Here is an 18808-nt window from a genome sequence, read left to right as displayed (position 1 = left end):
TAGACAAGGTTCTATTTTCCCCAAAAATCAACATTCCACTTAGAATCAATCATCCTACTATATTTGATATAAGCTAAAGTAATAGTCAACAAAACTACGCCATATACTCCAATTATAAAAATTTCCTTCATTTAGAATTGTAGCAGATGTCACTCACTTTAAGCAGTTGGACTTTAAAAGCTTTCGTGATATATACATAGCGGAAGAAATATGACGTTCGTGAGTTTTCGTTGAAGTGGACACAAACCGCTACCCCACGTTAGCAAGGGACTTGCTCTTATATAAAAATTTTGACACCATATCCAGGTTGTTGTGGAGGCCAAAAATTGGAGGTCACCCAAGCTAGAACAGCAAGAACGATTTGGACGATTGTTCAGTGTACAAACAAACACAACATCAAATTAGATAATCTTGATTCTTTGAGTCCTGATCGTCCAACCCAAAATTGAGAGCTTCATATAATTTGGTATAATCATTAAAGGTGCCATTCACGTAGTAGTGAAGAAACCATTAAGACTTTGGATTAAAAAGAAAATTTCACCACTCAACCGTGAGAGTACATGGCCTAATGGATAAGGCGCTGGTCTACGGAACGAGAGATTCTAGGTTCGATCCTCAATGGAGTCGACTTGGGCTTTTTTCTTTGGAGGAGCGTTTTTTTCTTCCCGACAAAGGCATTCTTTTTTTCCCCGTTTTTTTAAGGAGTTCAAATTATTCGTTTCTCTTTAGGAGTTACAAAGGAATGAGGGTTATTTGCAATGGACAGCTTCGTAGCAGGAAAAGACATGCATTTATTTGTTTGCATTTGAATAAGAAATTAAGATACCCCCACCTTTGTTTCTAAGAAAAGATACCAAAAAGATAAAGATTAGAAAAAGAAAACATTTTGTTTGTCATGTGAAATCCAAAGTTTACATCCATAACTGAAGGATATGGGGAACAAGAACATAGTAAAACTAATGCTACTGCATGAAATAATGTTATCTATAGCTACATATTTTGAGTAGACTCTAAGACTTGTTATTGTTCAGAAAGCTAAATGAGTCTGACCATACTCCTTGATACCCTCTTTAGTCTTCCTCTGGGTTAAGTTGCTCTTCTCAGTACAACGGCATGCACTTTAACTTTGTTGAATTTCTGGTTATCGAATTATACAATTAATTCATGAAAATCCTGTCTCCATCCTGTTATCAGCTCGATCAGCACATAAAAATTTGATTAGAATGCTACAATGCAATGCTCTGTCTGCTATGCATAGAAATGCAATCTTTTTGAGAATCACATTCTGCTCATTACAATTAATATTATATGAACTTTATCTAGTACTCAACATATCGACAATACAATTCAGAGCCACTTGTATCTTCAAGATGCTGTTTATAGATTATACACTGAGAAATAAAAACACAAAAAAAAAAAAAGCAAAACAAGACTGCATTTTATGAACAAAGCATAGAGCTTTTATTCATGTTGATCAAAAGTTAAAGCTTGTATTCAACCTCATGCAAGTTGCCAGACATCAACAGAATAATGACATGATATATGATATGAACACTGGTAACGAGACAAACAATAAGGTATGACCGGCTGAAGGCCTTGTATCTCAGTTTAGATGGATAGCTAGAGGCGCAATTCTCACTGTCCAACCAAGGAAAGCAATGCATCCCTGTAGTTACCAAGTGTTTTCATTGCTATGACATCTTCAAGTTGAGCTCCATACTGCTCGTGATACGCTGCTTTGATCTCCTCCATATCCACATCAGCTCGGGATACAATAACTCGAGTCAAAGCATCTTTTGTGTTTTTATCAGCTCCATCTTTCAAAGTCTCATCCATTACCTGAAACCCAAAGGGTGACCTTTGTGTTATATGATTCCAGAGAACAATGAAGAAAAAGTATACATTTTCATATTTGTCATCTGGATCTTGGTACTTCACCTTGCTGAAATATTTAGGAGGGGAATCCAAGCATTGAACTGTTTCTTGTAAGCACAACTCATCACCTAAATCCTGATCACAGAGATAGGATATAAAAATATGAAAAAATTGAACTATGGACACCCAAAGATGGTTATGACAAAGAGGTTAGAAAACTATGGAATTAAAGTTGCAATGGCATAGCAAGCACATACCTCCTCAATTGATTTCCCATACATTTCCCTGTAGTATTTGAAGGTCACTCTAAGATGTGGCTTGCTTCTAGTGGTCAATATCCTTATTACCTCCCCATTCTCTACAAGATTCCTCACACCTGCACTTTTTATTGCAGTACCAAGAGTCTTGGCCTCTGATTTTGCCATCTCCTCGTTTATCGAATCGCCTTCATACCTGTATGCACTCACAAGTCCGACCAAAAGCTGCTCAAAGATGATGATTCAAAGTCAGAGACTTAAGAAGCATGGCATTTGCCACATAGGTATTTTGCAATCACAAACTTGATCTAACAATGTTTCTTTCGAAGTCCAACAGCCGAAAGCTATTCAGCATCTTGGAAGTAGTACATCACATAAGAGTCAAAATGAACTACAATCATAAATTCATAAGAAAAGTATCCACCTTATTTCTTTAAATCCAACAATTTCATTAGATGCTCAGGTCTTTAAAGGTATTGAGACAAAAAGTTTGTACACCATGTCGAATTCGATGGAAAAGCTGCCATTACTTACATTGGAGAAGTTTTCCCTGACATGGTATGCAACATCTTCCTCTAGAGAACGGTGGAAGAGGGCATGGTATGCTATCCTTGCCCCAAGCAGCTCTTCTGATGATCGAGTACAAGCGATCTCCACTATGATGTCAAAGGGGTGAGCCTTGTGCAGCACATCGTTAGCCCACCTTGCATCCCTTTCCCATGGATGCATTGCCCATAGCACCATAATGTTCTGCATCCAGAATCAGTGAAATCATCATCATCATCATCATTATTAGCTTAACTTTTATGCTTAACAACAAATTGGCAAAATGTTATACTGGTCTTACAATAGGAGACCTGTCCCAAAGGCCAGTTTCACAATCATGAGTGTGGTTCAAAGGGCTCATCTCCAATACATGACTCATTTACAAGCCAGTGAATGGCTAAGCAAGCAAATTCCGAGTGGACTGAAATTGGAATTGCCTTTTAATTTCTATATATTACCCATGAAATTTGTTGAGAAATTGCTCGAGCAAGTGGTGTACATTCAAACTCACAAACACATTAATAACCATCACTTTTTTTCTCCCCCAACTTGCCTGATGACCCTGATGGTGGAATGTAAACAACAAGGGGCCAAACTACGACATGAACCCGGTCAGAAGAAGTTCACAAGAAGGCCAAAAGATTCCCAAATATTATTCATTATTTCTTTCTCTTCCATTTCCATCAATCCTTAATTTTGTGACAGACAAAAATTAACACATTATGAATGAATTCTAAAATCTCGCAACCCGAAATTATTATTTTTTTTTAAAAAAAAAAGGAAGAAGACTCCTCAACTCCTTCCTTTAAATTTAATCCGGTGATCCAATTTCTAACTTGGATCAGTTAAACTGCCAACAAAGGAAAACAGACACGCATGAACAAATTACTAAAAATAATGGAAACGGGTGAGAATGGTACCTTTTGCTCTCTCTCTCTCTCTCTCTCTCTCTCTCTCTCTCTCCCTTTCTTTTTTTTTTCCAAAAAAAAAAAAAGACAAGAAAGAATGAGAGTGGTACCTTGAAACGGGCGAATTCGATCTTGAGGTAGTGGATGTAATCATCCTCAAACCTCTCGAAGCCGCCATCGGCGGTGAAGAAACCGGCGAAGCTCTTCCTCAACTGCGCCCGCTTCTCCGGCTGATGCCGCCACTTCCCCAGCGCCGATACCAGCGCCTCTTCGTCCACTCCCAATCCTCCAAGCCCTTGACCCATTCCATCGGATCTTTCCATTATCACCACCACCACTAAGACGTGAACCGGTGAAAGCAAGGAGAAGAAGGGAGAGAAAACAAACCTGAGAAGGCCCTGGTGATAGCCTCGCACTCCTCGGCCGCAAGAGGAACGTCCATTTGTTTGTCTCTCGAGCTGGTAGTATGAGAATGGAGAGATAGGAGACGGTGAGGACCTCCGCCGCGGCTTTATAGCGTGGTGGTCTCGGTGAGGAACGAAGGGGGTGGGATGGTCATTTGGGAGGGCAAGTTGGGCAGTTGAGGCATTTCGTTCTCTTTGCTGGTCTGGACGCGTGAAACGGGGTATTTAATGCTTATTAAAATGTGGTCCGGTTCTGCGGTTATTCTAGAAGGTGCAAATGCGCCGAGGGTCCGGTTCAGCTCATTTTCCTCCTGACCAATTTAGATATAGATGAAAATGATCCAATTAATATTTATATTTATATTTATATTTATAAAATAAATATAAATATATATAAATAATTATCTGATTGTTATCTAAATATTTAAATTTATCTATATTTATATATAATTTTATATAATATTTATTAATTTTTTAAAATATATATAATTATAAAAATATGTTATTATTTTGATTTATTATATATTTAATAATATTTTTGATTTTAAATATAAAATTTAATTATCAAATTTATATTCATAATTATATTCATATTTTTATATTCAAATTATATTTATATCTATTTAATATAAATTTTATATCTGAATAATATTCGTATCCATATTTATATTCATCAGAACAGATATAAATATAGATATGGATATACTGATATTCAATCTAATTTTTATCTTATTTTTTAATTATTTTAAAATAGAGATTGATCGATTGAAGAGTACAAAAATAAAAAAATTATAAAGAAAATTGCTAGCAAAGCCCACGAGAGGGATTCATGAAACGTGTGGAGGGATAAGCTGATGAAGAACAATGCTACTCAACTACAAAAAATGGGTTGCATGGGAGCGGTGAATAGGTGATGAATTAGTGGAAAGAAATGCTATAAAAATCAAAAAAAAAAGCATGAGAGATGCCAATTCATGAAGAAAAATGCTAGTGAAATTCAAAAATGACAGATTGAGAATATGATTAATTATCATAATTTAAACTTTTTCATTGGTATCGTATCAATTTGTGAATTCAACCAAGTTCATATTGATTAAAATTTGATAATGCATTGTTTATCGACTTTTCAGTGACGTAATATTAGCTGATTTTAGAAACAATAGACCTTTTCGCCAGCATGATATTACCTACTTGTAGGGATAGCTGATGTATTATCAACTTTTTTATCAAATCGATATCAGTGGTATCACAAGTTAATATCATGCTCATAAAAAGTGTAAGCTGCATCAACTGTCCTTTGAATCTATTATTCTTTTTTTTTTTTTATGGTTTTCATTGTTATTGCTCCTTTTCATGCATATGGAGAGCATGCATATTGTTATAGCTAATGCATTGATGGACGTCTTCCATTGATGAAAATGTCTCTAGAATAGATGATCATTCTTTTCACCTAAAATTACTCCAAAAAAAATGATAATGTGAAACTTAATGGGCTAGTGCAACTCACAATCTTGCATGGGAGTTCAAGTTTAAGTAACAATCTAGGGGTTCGGTAAAATATACGCTGGATAGAGAGACCTATTATGTATAGTTTGGGTTTAGACAAGACTTAAGTTTGTGATAAACACATAGCTTCAAGATAATAAGATGGTGTACTATTTTATCTTTAGAAGTATTTCAAGATGGTTAGAAGTCACCATTTTGGATGTATATAAAGTGAACATGGTTATAACGTGTTGCAGACCCGTATCTTCAATTATATAGGTAGATATAGATATATTATTCAATAAAATATGTTATGTAAACTTTCTCCGTTTATTTCGTAATGAGTGCTAGTATTGATTAAGATCTATCTAGCATAACATTAGCGTAATCTCCAAGCACACAAAAAGGCAAAGAAGTTGTTAACTCCGCTAAATAATTTCTTATCGCTCTTCTCATGTCTAATATGCGCTATAGATGTTATTTATATTCATTCAATGCCTTTGAAAAAGGTGTTCAATACCATTACCCTTAATTATACCGGGATATAGAATTGTTATGAAATTTATATAAACACTGTTGTTTCTTTGCTTGAAAATCTTAGTAGACATCAACTTCGCTATCTCCATAATTAGAACTAAGGAGGTACTTGGTTCACGACCAGAATCCGAATCGAAATTGAAATTGAAATGGATTGGAATAAGAATCGAAATGATCAAAATTTTAAAGTGTTTGCTCATGATCAGAAACAGAATGAAAATTTGAATCCATAAAAAAAAGTAATGATTAAGTTTTAAGTAGATTGGGCTATTCTCATTTCATTTCGAAATTGGAATCGGAACAAGACTCCCTCCAACTAAGCAGTTAGAATGAGAATCACCCATTCTAATTCACATTTCAGATCTCAATTCTCCCCAATCAAGCATCCTTTAAATTTATTTATGTTGGTCCTACTGCCTGGGATTGGTAGAATCATAAACCTTGTATCAACTACAATCTTTTTTACATTCTCAACTTTCAGAAAAAAGGGGGGCAAAACCCAAAACATATAAATCAAAAATTTTGCATCGTACAAGTGGACTATGGGATTCACATATGCACTACATAAACAACGTGAGTTTGCTTCTTGATAATTATAATAGATTGCCAATAATGCTCCACAAGGAAGCTCAAGCTTTTAACATCCTTAATTAAATGGCATTGTAACCTTTTATTAAGAACTTTTATTACACAGCTAGCTCATTCTATAGACTAGAGGAATGACATTTTGATTGTTATATAGGATTTATTGAGAATATTGATTGTAATATATGTTATCGTTATGATTTATTTTCCCAAACTTTTGCAGCTAGGAGCCACTCACCTCTATTACCATTGATATATCAAGCTTATGTAATTTAGTCCTGGATAATGGGCTTGGGATGGTGGCTGGGACATAAATATGGGCTTGTTTAATGGTCTAAACCCCATGGAGAGAAGGAGACGCTTGCCTGCACTAGCCTAGCACGTGACATGAAAGAGTTGTTCATGTAAACCATAATATTAGGGTCAAAATCCTCTACTCTTTTCTAAAATCCATTAGCTGATTAGTATGGCTATATGTGTCTATTAATGCCAAGAAACTTACCATATAACAAGTAATAATCCTTCACAAAATAATAGTGAAATCAAGTTGCTTGTCTTCTGGTATGTCCACCATTCATATGTTATACAAGGATTCTAAATTCAGGATCGATGAACAGTTAAAATTTTTACACTTAGATGGTTCATTTTATGTATCTAAATCTTTACATGTCTGCATATTGTTAGCTATGCATGTATCCATGTGTGGACATCTAATAGTTAAATGAGGAAGTGTGAATGCTAACATTGACCAAATGGCAAAGTGGCTGATTAAACTGGCCCATCTGAGCACCTCTTTCTTTTTTTTTATACAAATGGGCAGTCACACCAATCTGGTGCGATAGCAACCCAGAAAAATAGAAAACGTGAACACCTCTTTAGGTGCTAACAAGAGAGTAAGAAAATAGAAAGATTAATAATTAGATGGGTCTTCTGCAATTAAATGGCCAAAAAAATGTAGTGCACCGTAGCCCATAGTAGAGCCATTAGACACGGCGTCACCCTCAACAAGCAGCATTTATCAGATGTTTCCTTTTTTATAATTACAATCTAATTTTAATGACATGAAAATCAACCAAGTTCGATCCTATCTTGATAGGGTTTGGGTCTTTTTTTTATAAGTTAGGATTTGGTATGGGTCAAATTTTCTAACCTAAATTTCAATGGGTCGAATATGGATTAGAGTTTTAACCTAACTTTGTGATCATGAGTAAAGTTCTATATGGGTCGAAACAACTTAAATCAGTTTGAATTATGAAGTTGGATAATTTTCTTTCCTGAATGATTTTTTAACAATGATCATTTGATAGTATTTTCCCAATTGATTGGTGAGAGTTATAGACATTGGATATTATAGGTTAGTTTATATCTTTTAATACTGATTATATTTTTTTACTGAAATTAATTAAATTTAACTTTGTAATGTGAAACTTGTTGAAATATATAATGCATGCTTTATAACATACATCAGACCCTAAGTCGAGCCTATTTATTTAATAGGCTCAAATGATGATCTCTATCTTAAACCTTTTTGGTTCCAAAATCGCTCTTAAATCATCCAAGGTGGGTGAAAATTTGTTTAATATTTGACATTATACACCTTTGTTTAGGGTTCAAGCTCGGATATATCCTGCATAGAAAACAATAAAGAATAAAAGACAAAAAGATAGATATTAAGGGAGCCATGTGAACCCCATGCTCACTAGTTTATACATAAAGATAAAGCTCTCCAGAAGGTTAGCCTCAATTGTCACTTTGTAATTGGCCCTACTAAGACAACTAATACATTAGTGATTTCAATTGCCCCAAAAGCCAACTTGATGTTATCTTATGACTCAGCAACAAACTAATTATATCCAAAGGACTAGCTCGTATCAACCCTTACACCAGAGCCACTTATTTAGCAAATGTCATTGTACACCATGGGCCCTGCATTATCCCTTGGAGAAGTCAGAACTTATGTAAAACACATCAAGCTTAAATAAAAAGAAAAGGATATATAACAATAAAAAAAATGCATGCATTGATCTTAGGCAACCACCATATATTTTGATAGTATATACACTAATCAATAACTCATTGTTCAGGACAGCTGTTGCAACTCATACAACATAATTTGATTTGTATATTAAATCACGCTTGCTAATAGCACCAGCATAATTTGATTTGTACACTAAAAGATGTCTGTGAACTGGTATTCTATAAAATAATATGATATATTTCTCTGTAAAATTGCTGCTCTTCCTCATTTTTAATGGGTTAAGTGGTTGAAGATATTGTTCATAGCAATCTCCAGACCATTCATGGTAGGTGCTTCCAACTACAGGAATGTAGAAAATAAGCAATGTGAAGAGCATGGAATTAGTATTCAAGCTTGGACCTGGTCATCAGGAGAGATAGCTGGACAATATATAATAAAGATGGTGGTTCAGATTTCTGTCATTACTGTTGTGTTGGCCCTCAGAACCTGATGGCATTTTTTTTTTTTTTCTTCTATCATCGAAAGAGATGGTGAAGGGAAAGTTGACAGTGGTGGCACCAAGTTTGTGTTGCACGTGGGAATCAAATAGTAATATAGAAGAACAAAAGGACACTAACATCATGCCAATTAAGAATTAATTAGTGAGGGAAAGCTTGAAAAAAATTGAGTTGAAGAATTCTTAAACATCCATATCCATAGGCTGATAACATTTGATCACCCCCTCCAATCAGGCAGGCACTGCAATGTGGAGAGTGATTATTTGATTGGATGAGCTGAAAGAATCCATAAAATATATGGTTAAGGTTTGGTCACCAAACAAGAAAAAGTTTGCAGTTTTCTAGCTACATGAGTCTCTTATTGGTGCTAAAGTCCATTTGTATCCAAGATTCAAAATTGTCATTGGACTATTTTTTGCTTTTTCGAAAAGAATTATGAAAAGACTAGGTGTTTACCTGATCGAAGAATGTAAGGCTTGAGGAGAAAATTTTAAAAAGGCAAAAGAAAGATTAGAAGAAAATTAAAGAAAAACAGAGGGCATGGAGAGCAAATAAAAAAAGGATCAGATTAACATAAATTATGCAAAAGGAAAATAAAGGCTATTGCTTTAAAGCTCTTCACTTTATGAGAAGTTCTTCTGGACCAATCTTTTGTCGGAATATAGATGCGATTGATTTTCAACTCCATCTTGCTTATTATTGGAAAAGCAAATCTTATTCTTTTTAAGCTAGATTAACTAACATACTCAACTTGCAAGAGTGATCCACCCAAAATGCCAAGTTTTTTTTGATGTTTTTGCCCTAGCATTCTAGCCGCTCCTCATTGCCCTTGGTAACTAGACATGGTGGAAATTTCAAATTGAGACATGCAAACAGAAATCAGTGAAATAGAAAATATTGTTAGATATAGTAAACAATTATAGAAATTAGATATCGATAGTAATCCTCAAAAAATATATATATATAGATTGAAAAAAATACCTCTTTAATATAATTAACTAATACGATACAATCAACATGTTTTATTTTTGTACGTCGGACTCCGTGCAACATATAGATCTTCGGCTAGTTTATACATAAAGATAAAGCTCTCCAGAAGGTTAGCCTTAATTGTCATTTAACTGGCCCTACTAAGACAACTAATACGCTAGTGATTTCAATTGCCCCAAAAGTCAACTTGATGTTATCTTGTGACTCTGCGGCAAGCTAATTATATCCTACGGACAAGCGCATAACAACCCTTACACCAGAGCCACTTATTTGGCAAATGTCATTGTACACCATGGGCCCTGCATTATCCCTCGGAGAAGTCAGAACTTATGTGAAACACATCCAACTTAAATGAAAAGATTAGGACATACAACAACAAAAAAAATGCATGCATTGTTCAGGACAGCTGTTGCAACTCATACAACATAATTTGATTTGTATATTAAATCACACTTGCTAATAGCTCCAGCATAATTTGATTTGTATCCTAAAAGATGTTAAAATTTAAAATCATAAGATTCGGTCCACACTAAACCCACAGTGAAATCCACGATGATAAATGGAGTCCAACGAGTCCAAGATCAGTCCAAACAAAAATCAGATGAAAAATATACGTTCGATAAAAAATGACACAAAAATTGAAGTGGCGGTGACCAGCGGAGGCCGTGGTGGCCGCGTGCAGTCTAGCATGCGGACGTGCGAGTGCATGCAGTGCAAGGCCCGCATGAGTTTTTTCCACACGGTCCACGCATAGTGTGTGGACCGGTTGTCCATGGAGATCCGTATGGATCGAATGAGCGCTTCTCTTTGATTTTTCGTGGTCCATCATGAACGGACGGATGTTTCCTATAGTTTCTCGCAGTCTACAGAATTTTTCATAGATCAATTGTACGGTTGGATGGCCTGGAGCATTATCGGTATCCGATGATTCTGGGATGTGTTTGGATGCTGTGAGGAACCTTGAATTCAAGACTTTAAAGCCCCTATTCACATAACAAAGACGTGAACAGATATCTCTTTGGACGTGGTCATCTAAAGAGATAGCTGGACAATATAATATAAAGATGGTGGTCCAGACTCCTGTCATTACCGTTGTGTTGGCCCTCAGAACCTGATGGCATTTTTTTTTCTCCCATCGAAAGAGATGGTGAACGGAAAGTTGAAAGTGGTGGCACCAAGCTTGTGTTGCACGTGGAGATATTTTTTTTTTTGACTGATCTATATATTTTATTATTTTTTTCTATTATGACGTACAGTATCAAAAAAATTCTGTGAAGATGGTATCCTGATCAGACATCTCCAGCAGATGATATCAAAGTGAGACAGTATCAGGATGCAGATTATGGCAGTGGTGAGCAAAATTGAAGATAGAGAAGACAGGCTCAATCAAGATGGAGATCAATAGGTTTGATGAAAAAAGCAATTTCTCTTTGTGGCAGACAAGAATGAAGGACGTGCTCATCCAGTAAGGGTTGATTGATGCTCTCTTGTGTAAAAAAAAGCCGACTATCATAGAGATGCAAGATTGGAGGTGGCTCTAAATGCAGGCGGTGAGTACCATCTGCATATACCTAGCAGATGAGGTAGTGATCTATATACTTGGCGAGACTTTCCCGACAGTGCTGTGGTCGAAACTCGAAGAGTTGTATATGACGAAGTCTCTCACCAACACCTTCTTCCTCTGGAGGTAGTTCTACCAGCTACGAATGATTAAGAAACAGAGCAAGTAGGAGCATCTTAGCCACTTTCAGAAGATCCTCACCGACCTCCGCAGTATTGGTGAGAAAGTTGAGGAGAAGACTGGGGCGCTGATCTTGCTAGCGTCGCTTCCCCCTTCATATGAGTCCTTAGTGACTACTCTTCTAATAGAGAAGAGCACCATCAAGATGGATGAGGACACTGCGATGATTCTTCAGAATGAGATTCTCAGGAGGGAGAACCCAGCTTCAAGCTCAAGTGGTAGCTCAACTTTGGTAGTTTCTGGAGTAAGAGGCAGTAGACAGAGCAACAGGAGATCACGACGAAGGCAGTCTAAGTCTAGAGTGAGAGACTTGAGCAAAACCAAATGTTATCGGTGCGACGAGTTAGGGTATTTAGCTAGAGATTGCTCTCAACTAAGAAATCGAACGATGGCTACTACCGCGACGGTCAGTAGCGAGTCAGAGAATGATGTCCTGGAGATATCTGATGAGGTATCTACTTCTTTCCAGCAGTGGATTTTAGATTCTGCATGCACCTATCATGTATGTTGTAGAAAGAAGCAGTTTGACTCCCTAGAGAGCAGTGAGAGTACTGTTTATTTGTCGAATGGATCGAGCTGTGCGATCAGAGACATCGGGATGATCAGCTGAGGACACATGATGGTGTAGTAAAAAAATTAGGGGAGATCCGATACATACCCAATTTCAGACAGAATCTTATCTCACTGAGCAGACTGGATTCTAGAGCCTACAGGACGGTAGCTGATAGAGAAATTCCGATGGTGTTGCGTAGTGATAGAATTATTTTAGAGGAAAAAAAGAGGACAAGAAGATATTACTACCTGACGGGGAGCCCAGTGTGATGTGGAGTTTCAGGAGCCAGGAAAAGCCAATAGCGAGGTGGAGCTCCAGGTGGAGGTAGATTAGGCACAAGATGCGAGACACGTAAGGATGAGAGGCGATATCGCAGGGTAAGATTTTTATTTTTGCGGGATGATACCCTAAGCATGTCTCAGATCAGGAGGAGCACAGCATACGATAGAGATGGGATCGAGTAGCCTGGCTTGACTCCCATTTCTGTCCATCCATAATCAGTAGATGATTGCCTCAGGGCATAGGGACGAGGAGATTCAAAAGCTCTCAGAGTTAGAAGGCCAAATATCAAGTTAAGACGGAGATTGTTAGGATTTGATATCTCGAGATTCGATTTATATTGAGCCTACAGTGAGGTCCGCAACGACGAACGAAGTCCAACGAGCCCAAGATCAGTCCAAACGGAGATCGGATGAAGGAGATACGCTCGATAGAAGATGGTACGAAATATGAAAAAGTATTAGCTAGCGGGAGCCATGGTGGCGTGACCGCACGCGGCAGTGTGCGGCCCAATGCGCGGATGCAGGGGCTCACGCGGTGCTTGGTCCATGCTCGTGCGCACGCTGCGCTGCCCACGTGAGTTTTTTCCACGCGGTCCACGCACAGTGCATGGATCGATGGTCCATGGGGACCTGCGTGGACGGAACGGACGTTTCCTCTTGGTTTCTCGCAGTCTACTGTAGACCGACGGGTGTTTTCCTATGGTTTCTCATGGTCTACAGAATTTTTCATGGATCGGTTGCGCGATCGGACGGTCTGGAGCATTGCCGGTCTTGATCTGATGGTTCAAGGAAGTGTTTGGATGCTGTGAGAAGTCTATTACTCCTATTTCCGCTTGGATTCAAGGTTTTAAAGCTCCTATTCACAAAATAAAGACGTGAACAGTGGTTGGTTATTTGGCAGAGGACCCAGAGCAGCAGCACAGGCGAGGTGTCGATAGAGAGCAGGAGCAGGGTGCTTCAGACAGACTGTCAGATAGCGGACAGCGATCACTTCAGGGGTTCAGAAAGATCTTTCTAAAGAAAGAGCTTTTGTGAGGAAAAGCTTCTTGTGATGGACAAATTGGATGTACAAGAGTTGAGGATGTGATCTCCTCTTGTAATTTTTCTCTTTTCTCATAGTGAAGCTTGCATGCCTTGTGGAGGCGAGTCTATTTTGGCTGATCCATATATTTAATTGTTTCTCTTTTATTTCTTCTTTCTTCATACTACGACGTGCGGTATCAAAAAGTTCTTATAGGAGTAGTGTCCTGACCAAACATAAGATGTCTGTGAATTGGTATTTTATAAAATAATTTGATATATTTCCCTGTAAAATTGCTGCTCTTCCTCATTTTTAATAGGTTCGGTGGTTGAAGATATTGTTCATAGCAATCTCCGAACCATTCATGGTAGGTGCTTGCAACTACAGGAATGTAGAAAATGAGCAAGGTGAAGAGCATGGAATTATTATTCAAGCTTGGACCTGGTCATCTAGAGCGATAGCTGGACAATATATAATAAAGATGGTGGTCCATACTCCTGTCATTACTGTTGTGTTGGCCCTCAGAACCTGATGGCATTTTTTTTTTCTTCCATCATCGAAAGAGATGGTGAAGGGAAAGTTGAAAGTGGTGGCACCAAGTTTGTGTTGCAAGTGGGAATCAAATAGTAATATAGAAGAACAAAGGGACACTAACATCATGCCAATTAAGAATTAATTAGTGAGAGAAAGCTTGAAAAATTTTGAGTTAAAGGATTCCAAAACATCCGTATCCACAGGCTGATAACATTTGATCACCCTCTCCGATCAGGCAGGCAGTGCATTGTGGAGAGTTATTATTTGATTGGATAAGGTGAAGGAATCCATAAAATATATGGTTAAGGTTTGGTCACCAAACAAGAAAAAGTTTGCAGTTTTCTAGCTACATGAGTCTCTCATTGATGCTAATAATGTGGCACTATGTCCATTTGAATCAAAGATTCAAAATTGTCATTGGACTATTTTTTGCTTTTTTAAAAAAAAAATTGAAAAGACTAGGTACTGATCGAAGAATGTAAGGCTTGAGGAGAATATTTTAAAAAGGCAAATGAAACACTAGAAGAACAGTCAAGAAAAACAGAGGGCATGGAGAGCAAGTAAAAAAAGGATCGGATTAACATAAATTATGCAAAAGGAAAATAAAAGCTATTGCTTTCTCTTCACTTTATCAGAAGCTGTTCTGAACCAATCTTTTGTCAAGATATATATGCTATTTATTTTCAACTCAATCTTGCTTATTATTGTAAAAGCAAATCTTATCCTTTTTAAGCTAGATTAGCCAACATACTAAACTTACAAGAGTGATCCACCTAAAATGCCAAGTTTTTTTGATGTTTTTGCCTTAGCATTCTAGCTGGTCCTCATTGCCCTCGGTAACCAGACATGATGGAAATTTCAAATTGAGACATGCAAACAGAAATCAGTAAAATAGAAAAACTTGTTGGATATAGTAAGCAATTATAGAAATTAGATATCTATAGTAATCCTCAAAAAAAAGGGGAGAAAGATGTCCATAATATTGTTGCTTATACTTTAAATATTGTAGGAGAACAAATGTAAAGGGCCTTGTGTCAATTTGGAGGTTGTGTTTATGTTGAACAACATGTGAGTTGAACTTGCCAACCATTAACTTGCTCGGCCATTAAGTTTTGTGACATTGAGCTTTATATTGATAATCAATTATATTTTGTATGTACAAAATGCACTAATTAACAACATGTTATGAATTGATAAATATTTTCATTTATCAAAGTCACGCCTTATTTCTTGTCTTACTCTTTCAGATTATATAGAGATAAAAGCTTTGTAAGAAGTTATTAATTTGAAAACAACACAAATCTATTAACCAATTGAAGTATGGTAAAAGAATAATTTCTACAACTTCTATATATATTCTTGTCATTTCTCACAAAAAAAAAAAAAAAAAGTGCGCCAACCCTTGCCACTCATTTTAAAACATCACATTCGATCACTGTTTATGCCAAATGCTAGTTTGCGATAACTTATTGCAGTAGTTGGTGTACCATCTCTTTAGACAATGATTGCAGAGTGCACTCCAACATCAATAACATCACTGACTCAATCTTGAGGACCTCCTATTGTTTTCAAGTTCGTAATCGTAGATGCATGCGACATCTAACCATCTTTTGAAATTATTATCTTTTTCACTCTTCCATCTCAATCATCTTTGAGAGTGAGTTTTCTACGGTACCCGCAACGCATCATATTGTACGATGTATCACGCACATTGTCTATCATACAATGAATGACTGCATGCAGTCATGCATCCGTTTGCTATTGCCTATCGTGTGATGGACGGTGCGCATGATGCACCATACCATACAGTGCACTACAATGAATTTGCACTCGTCATTCTTCAATCGAAGAAGAGATTTGAGTTGGTCTTTCTCACCAGCTACTCAACATTATTGAATTGTGATTCTAAACTTCATCAAATGGCCTTGTCACAGTGTTGAATTGAGGAATTACAAGCTGCATATCTAAACTTACTCTAAGGATGTGGTGGTTGGAAAAGGAGTGTGTTCCCCTTTGTTCTTTTGTCCAATCAATGCTTGTTTTGATTTTGTCCCAACTGCTCGGCCAGTGGTGTTTCACGTGCTATATCGGAAGGTTGAATTTAAGTGCTGGATTCCGATATGGATAACATGCAAATGTGTCATGCTCCACTATATTTTTCAGTTGGTACCACAAACCAGTGACATCTCTTCTTCTGGACCCATGTATCAAATGTCATCAATCAATGTAGATCTAGTATCAAGAAGAGCCGGATATTCTGCAACCATTCGTATATTTTTTTTCAAGAAAGAGAACACTATACTATTTTTAAGAACAACAATGGCCGCACACGTGTGCATACATACATACATACATACATACATATATATATATATATATATATATAGAGAGAGAGAGAGAGAGAGAGAGACACACACACACACATACATATATACATATATATATATATATACATATATACATATATATATATATACATATATACATATATATATATATATATATACATATATATATATATATATATACATATATATATATACATATATACATATACATATATATATATATATATATACATATATATATATATATATACATATATATATATATATATGGGCAAGCATATCATTTCCTTTTCTTTTTTTTCTGGCGGAGGTGTATGTGGGGGGCATATAAAAACTTCAGAGAAGAAACCAAACCCATAGGAGTTTTTTTTTTTTTTTTGTTGGGGGGGAAGGGGGGGCGGTGTAACTTGAAGTGTTATTGTACAAGGCGCTTTCTGCAGTCTGGGCAAACATTTACATTATGAGTAATAACATTACTCAACATTTGAGTAGCCTTTTTTTCACTCGAAAAACATTTCAGTAACCTTTTTATACAGATGAATTGAAGCTGAGCTTTTTGATGGTTTTGTAAGTGACTGTTTGGTTCGATGCCAATAAGCATGGGATGCAATGGAAATGCTGATGGCTTCCAAGACCAACACTTGATAAAGAAAAGGGGTCTCAAACCTGGACGTTAAATGGACCTCGTCAGACATGACAAGGAGTAGGTTAAATGCCTTGTGTGGCCCATTTTTTCAGGCCCAATCAAAAGACAAGATTTTAGTTGATCTGAAGGAATTGGTTGCCTCTAGGTCTGGATTTTTAAAGTAAAACTCAATGGTGTTGCTTGCTGTTTGGTGACAAGATGACTTTCAAAACCCATCTTGTGGGAGCACAGCACCACAGAAAGAGTAAAAATTACCGGTTCCTGCTACTATGACAATTTGGCAAGGGATCGGGGTTGTATCTTTCTAGCAAAAGCGGTATTCATCTTTCTTCATGCGAATCTACTATTGGATCACTCATTATATATAGATCTCAGTACTCTAAACTCCGTCGTTCATCCGCTTATAAGATCTCCTAGCAACTAGTGGATGATCCAATAATGGATTGGCTCGAAAAGAGGAGAGTCCTTTCATGCAAAAATACACCTAACAGAATCCTATGGGAATTCCGTAATATACTTCTTAAGACAGAGCGACATGACTCTTAAGGATGCCAATTGGTTCAATAATCTGATAATCAGAAACAACTTGGTCATCAATGTGTTTAAATGATCAAGAAATATCGAGAAGATCGAATTGCACTTCAACATCTAATAAGAGATATTTATTACAAAATGAGATTCTAGATCAGAATTGTACCGTGACTTATGAATTGAGGAACATAAGGTAGCATAAAGTAGGATACCAACCAAAGATTAGTCATAAATCTCATTATGAAGCAGGTCTGAGATCCAACAAAAATCAGGCCACTGCTTTTGAAAGCTAAAACAAATAGCATACTCATTACAATTTTAACCAAATAAGACAGATTGTATAAGGTTTCCTGAAAAGCTTGGGATATTATCAAAACCTAGCCAAAGGAGCAACCGCAAGGGGAAAAAAAAAGCATGACACTACATCAAATATGTTTAAATAATGAGGATGAAAGTGGTATGAGTATTATCCGTCCAGATCTATTTTTGTATCTAAATTAATCTGAATATAGATAAAAATTTGAGGATCAGACTAATATCTATATCCATATCTATATCTGTAAAAAAAAAATGGATATGGATAAACAGCTATTCGATCCATATCCGAATATCCAAAACTACGTATAATCCTATATAATTTTATATAATACTTATTAATTTTTTAAAAAATATATAATTATGTAAACATGTTATTAATTTGATTTATCATATATTTAGTAATATCTTTGATTCTACCGTCATAGAGTATAATTATGTTATATCCGTAATATTCATATCCATTTTTTGATATCCAAATTGTATCCGTATCTATTTAAAATAAATATATATATATAAATTTCTTCATCAAAATAATATTCATATATATATTTATATTTATCAAATAAAATAAATATAGATATAAATATATTGATATCTTATTCATATTCGGTTCTATTTCAGTCACGTTAAACATTATAGGTGTCTCGTTCTTCTGGTGGCTAATTTTATTAGCTGAAGGGAAGAAAGAAATTTTTTTTTTTTAAGTTGGTTAAAAATGCCGTAATATCTTAGACTAAATAAATTTCCATAAACTATTTCTGGCAAGAACGACG

The 18808-nt window shown here is 36.2% G+C and overlaps 1 protein-coding gene across 2 annotated transcripts; it reads right to left on the bottom strand.

Annotated features, from left to right (window-relative positions):
• Positions 1 to 1437: 1437 nt before the first annotated feature.
• LOC105057626 (annexin D4) lies at positions 1438 to 4130 on the bottom strand. 2 transcript variants are annotated; one of them, XM_010940284.4, is made up of 6 exons: positions 3974 to 4130; positions 3697 to 3881; positions 2667 to 2882; positions 2133 to 2357; positions 1939 to 2010; positions 1438 to 1839 (listed from the first exon to the last, which is right to left on the bottom strand). In XM_010940284.4, exons 1-6 carry the CDS (start codon positions 4026 to 4028, stop codon positions 1636 to 1638), a joined length of 957 nt encoding a protein of 318 aa, XP_010938586.1. In that variant the 5' UTR covers positions 4029 to 4130; the 3' UTR covers positions 1438 to 1635. The 2 variants fall into 2 exon arrangements, with proteins under 2 accessions (XP_010938586.1, XP_019710259.1); XM_019854700.3 differs by having other exon boundaries at positions 3697 to 3901; positions 3974 to 4103.
• Between the last annotated feature and the right edge of the window lie 14678 nt (positions 4131 to 18808).

This window comes from Elaeis guineensis, chromosome 14 (genome assembly GCF_000442705.2).
Source record: "Elaeis guineensis isolate ETL-2024a chromosome 14, EG11, whole genome shotgun sequence".
Taxonomy (NCBI): Eukaryota; Viridiplantae; Streptophyta; class Magnoliopsida; order Arecales; family Arecaceae; genus Elaeis; species Elaeis guineensis.
The sequence above is the reverse complement of the archived record's forward strand: the minus strand, read 5'-3'. Positions and strand labels throughout refer to the sequence as shown.

What these genes read in the sequence shown, in the direction of transcription:
- LOC105057626 (XM_010940284.4), bottom strand. Translation starts at nt 4,028, where the DNA reads ATGGACGTTCCTCTTGCGGCCGAGGAGTGCGAGGCTATCACCAGGGCC. An exon ending in TCGAATTCGCCCGTTTCAAG is followed by an intron (nt 2,883 to 3,696) that starts GTACCACTCTCA and finishes TTCTGGATGCAG; the next exon opens with AACATTATGGTGCTATGGGC. An exon ending in TCAGGGAAAACTTCTCCAAT is followed by an intron (nt 2,358 to 2,666) that starts GTAAGTAATGGC and finishes ATCTTTGAGCAG; the next exon opens with CTTTTGGTCGGACTTGTGAG.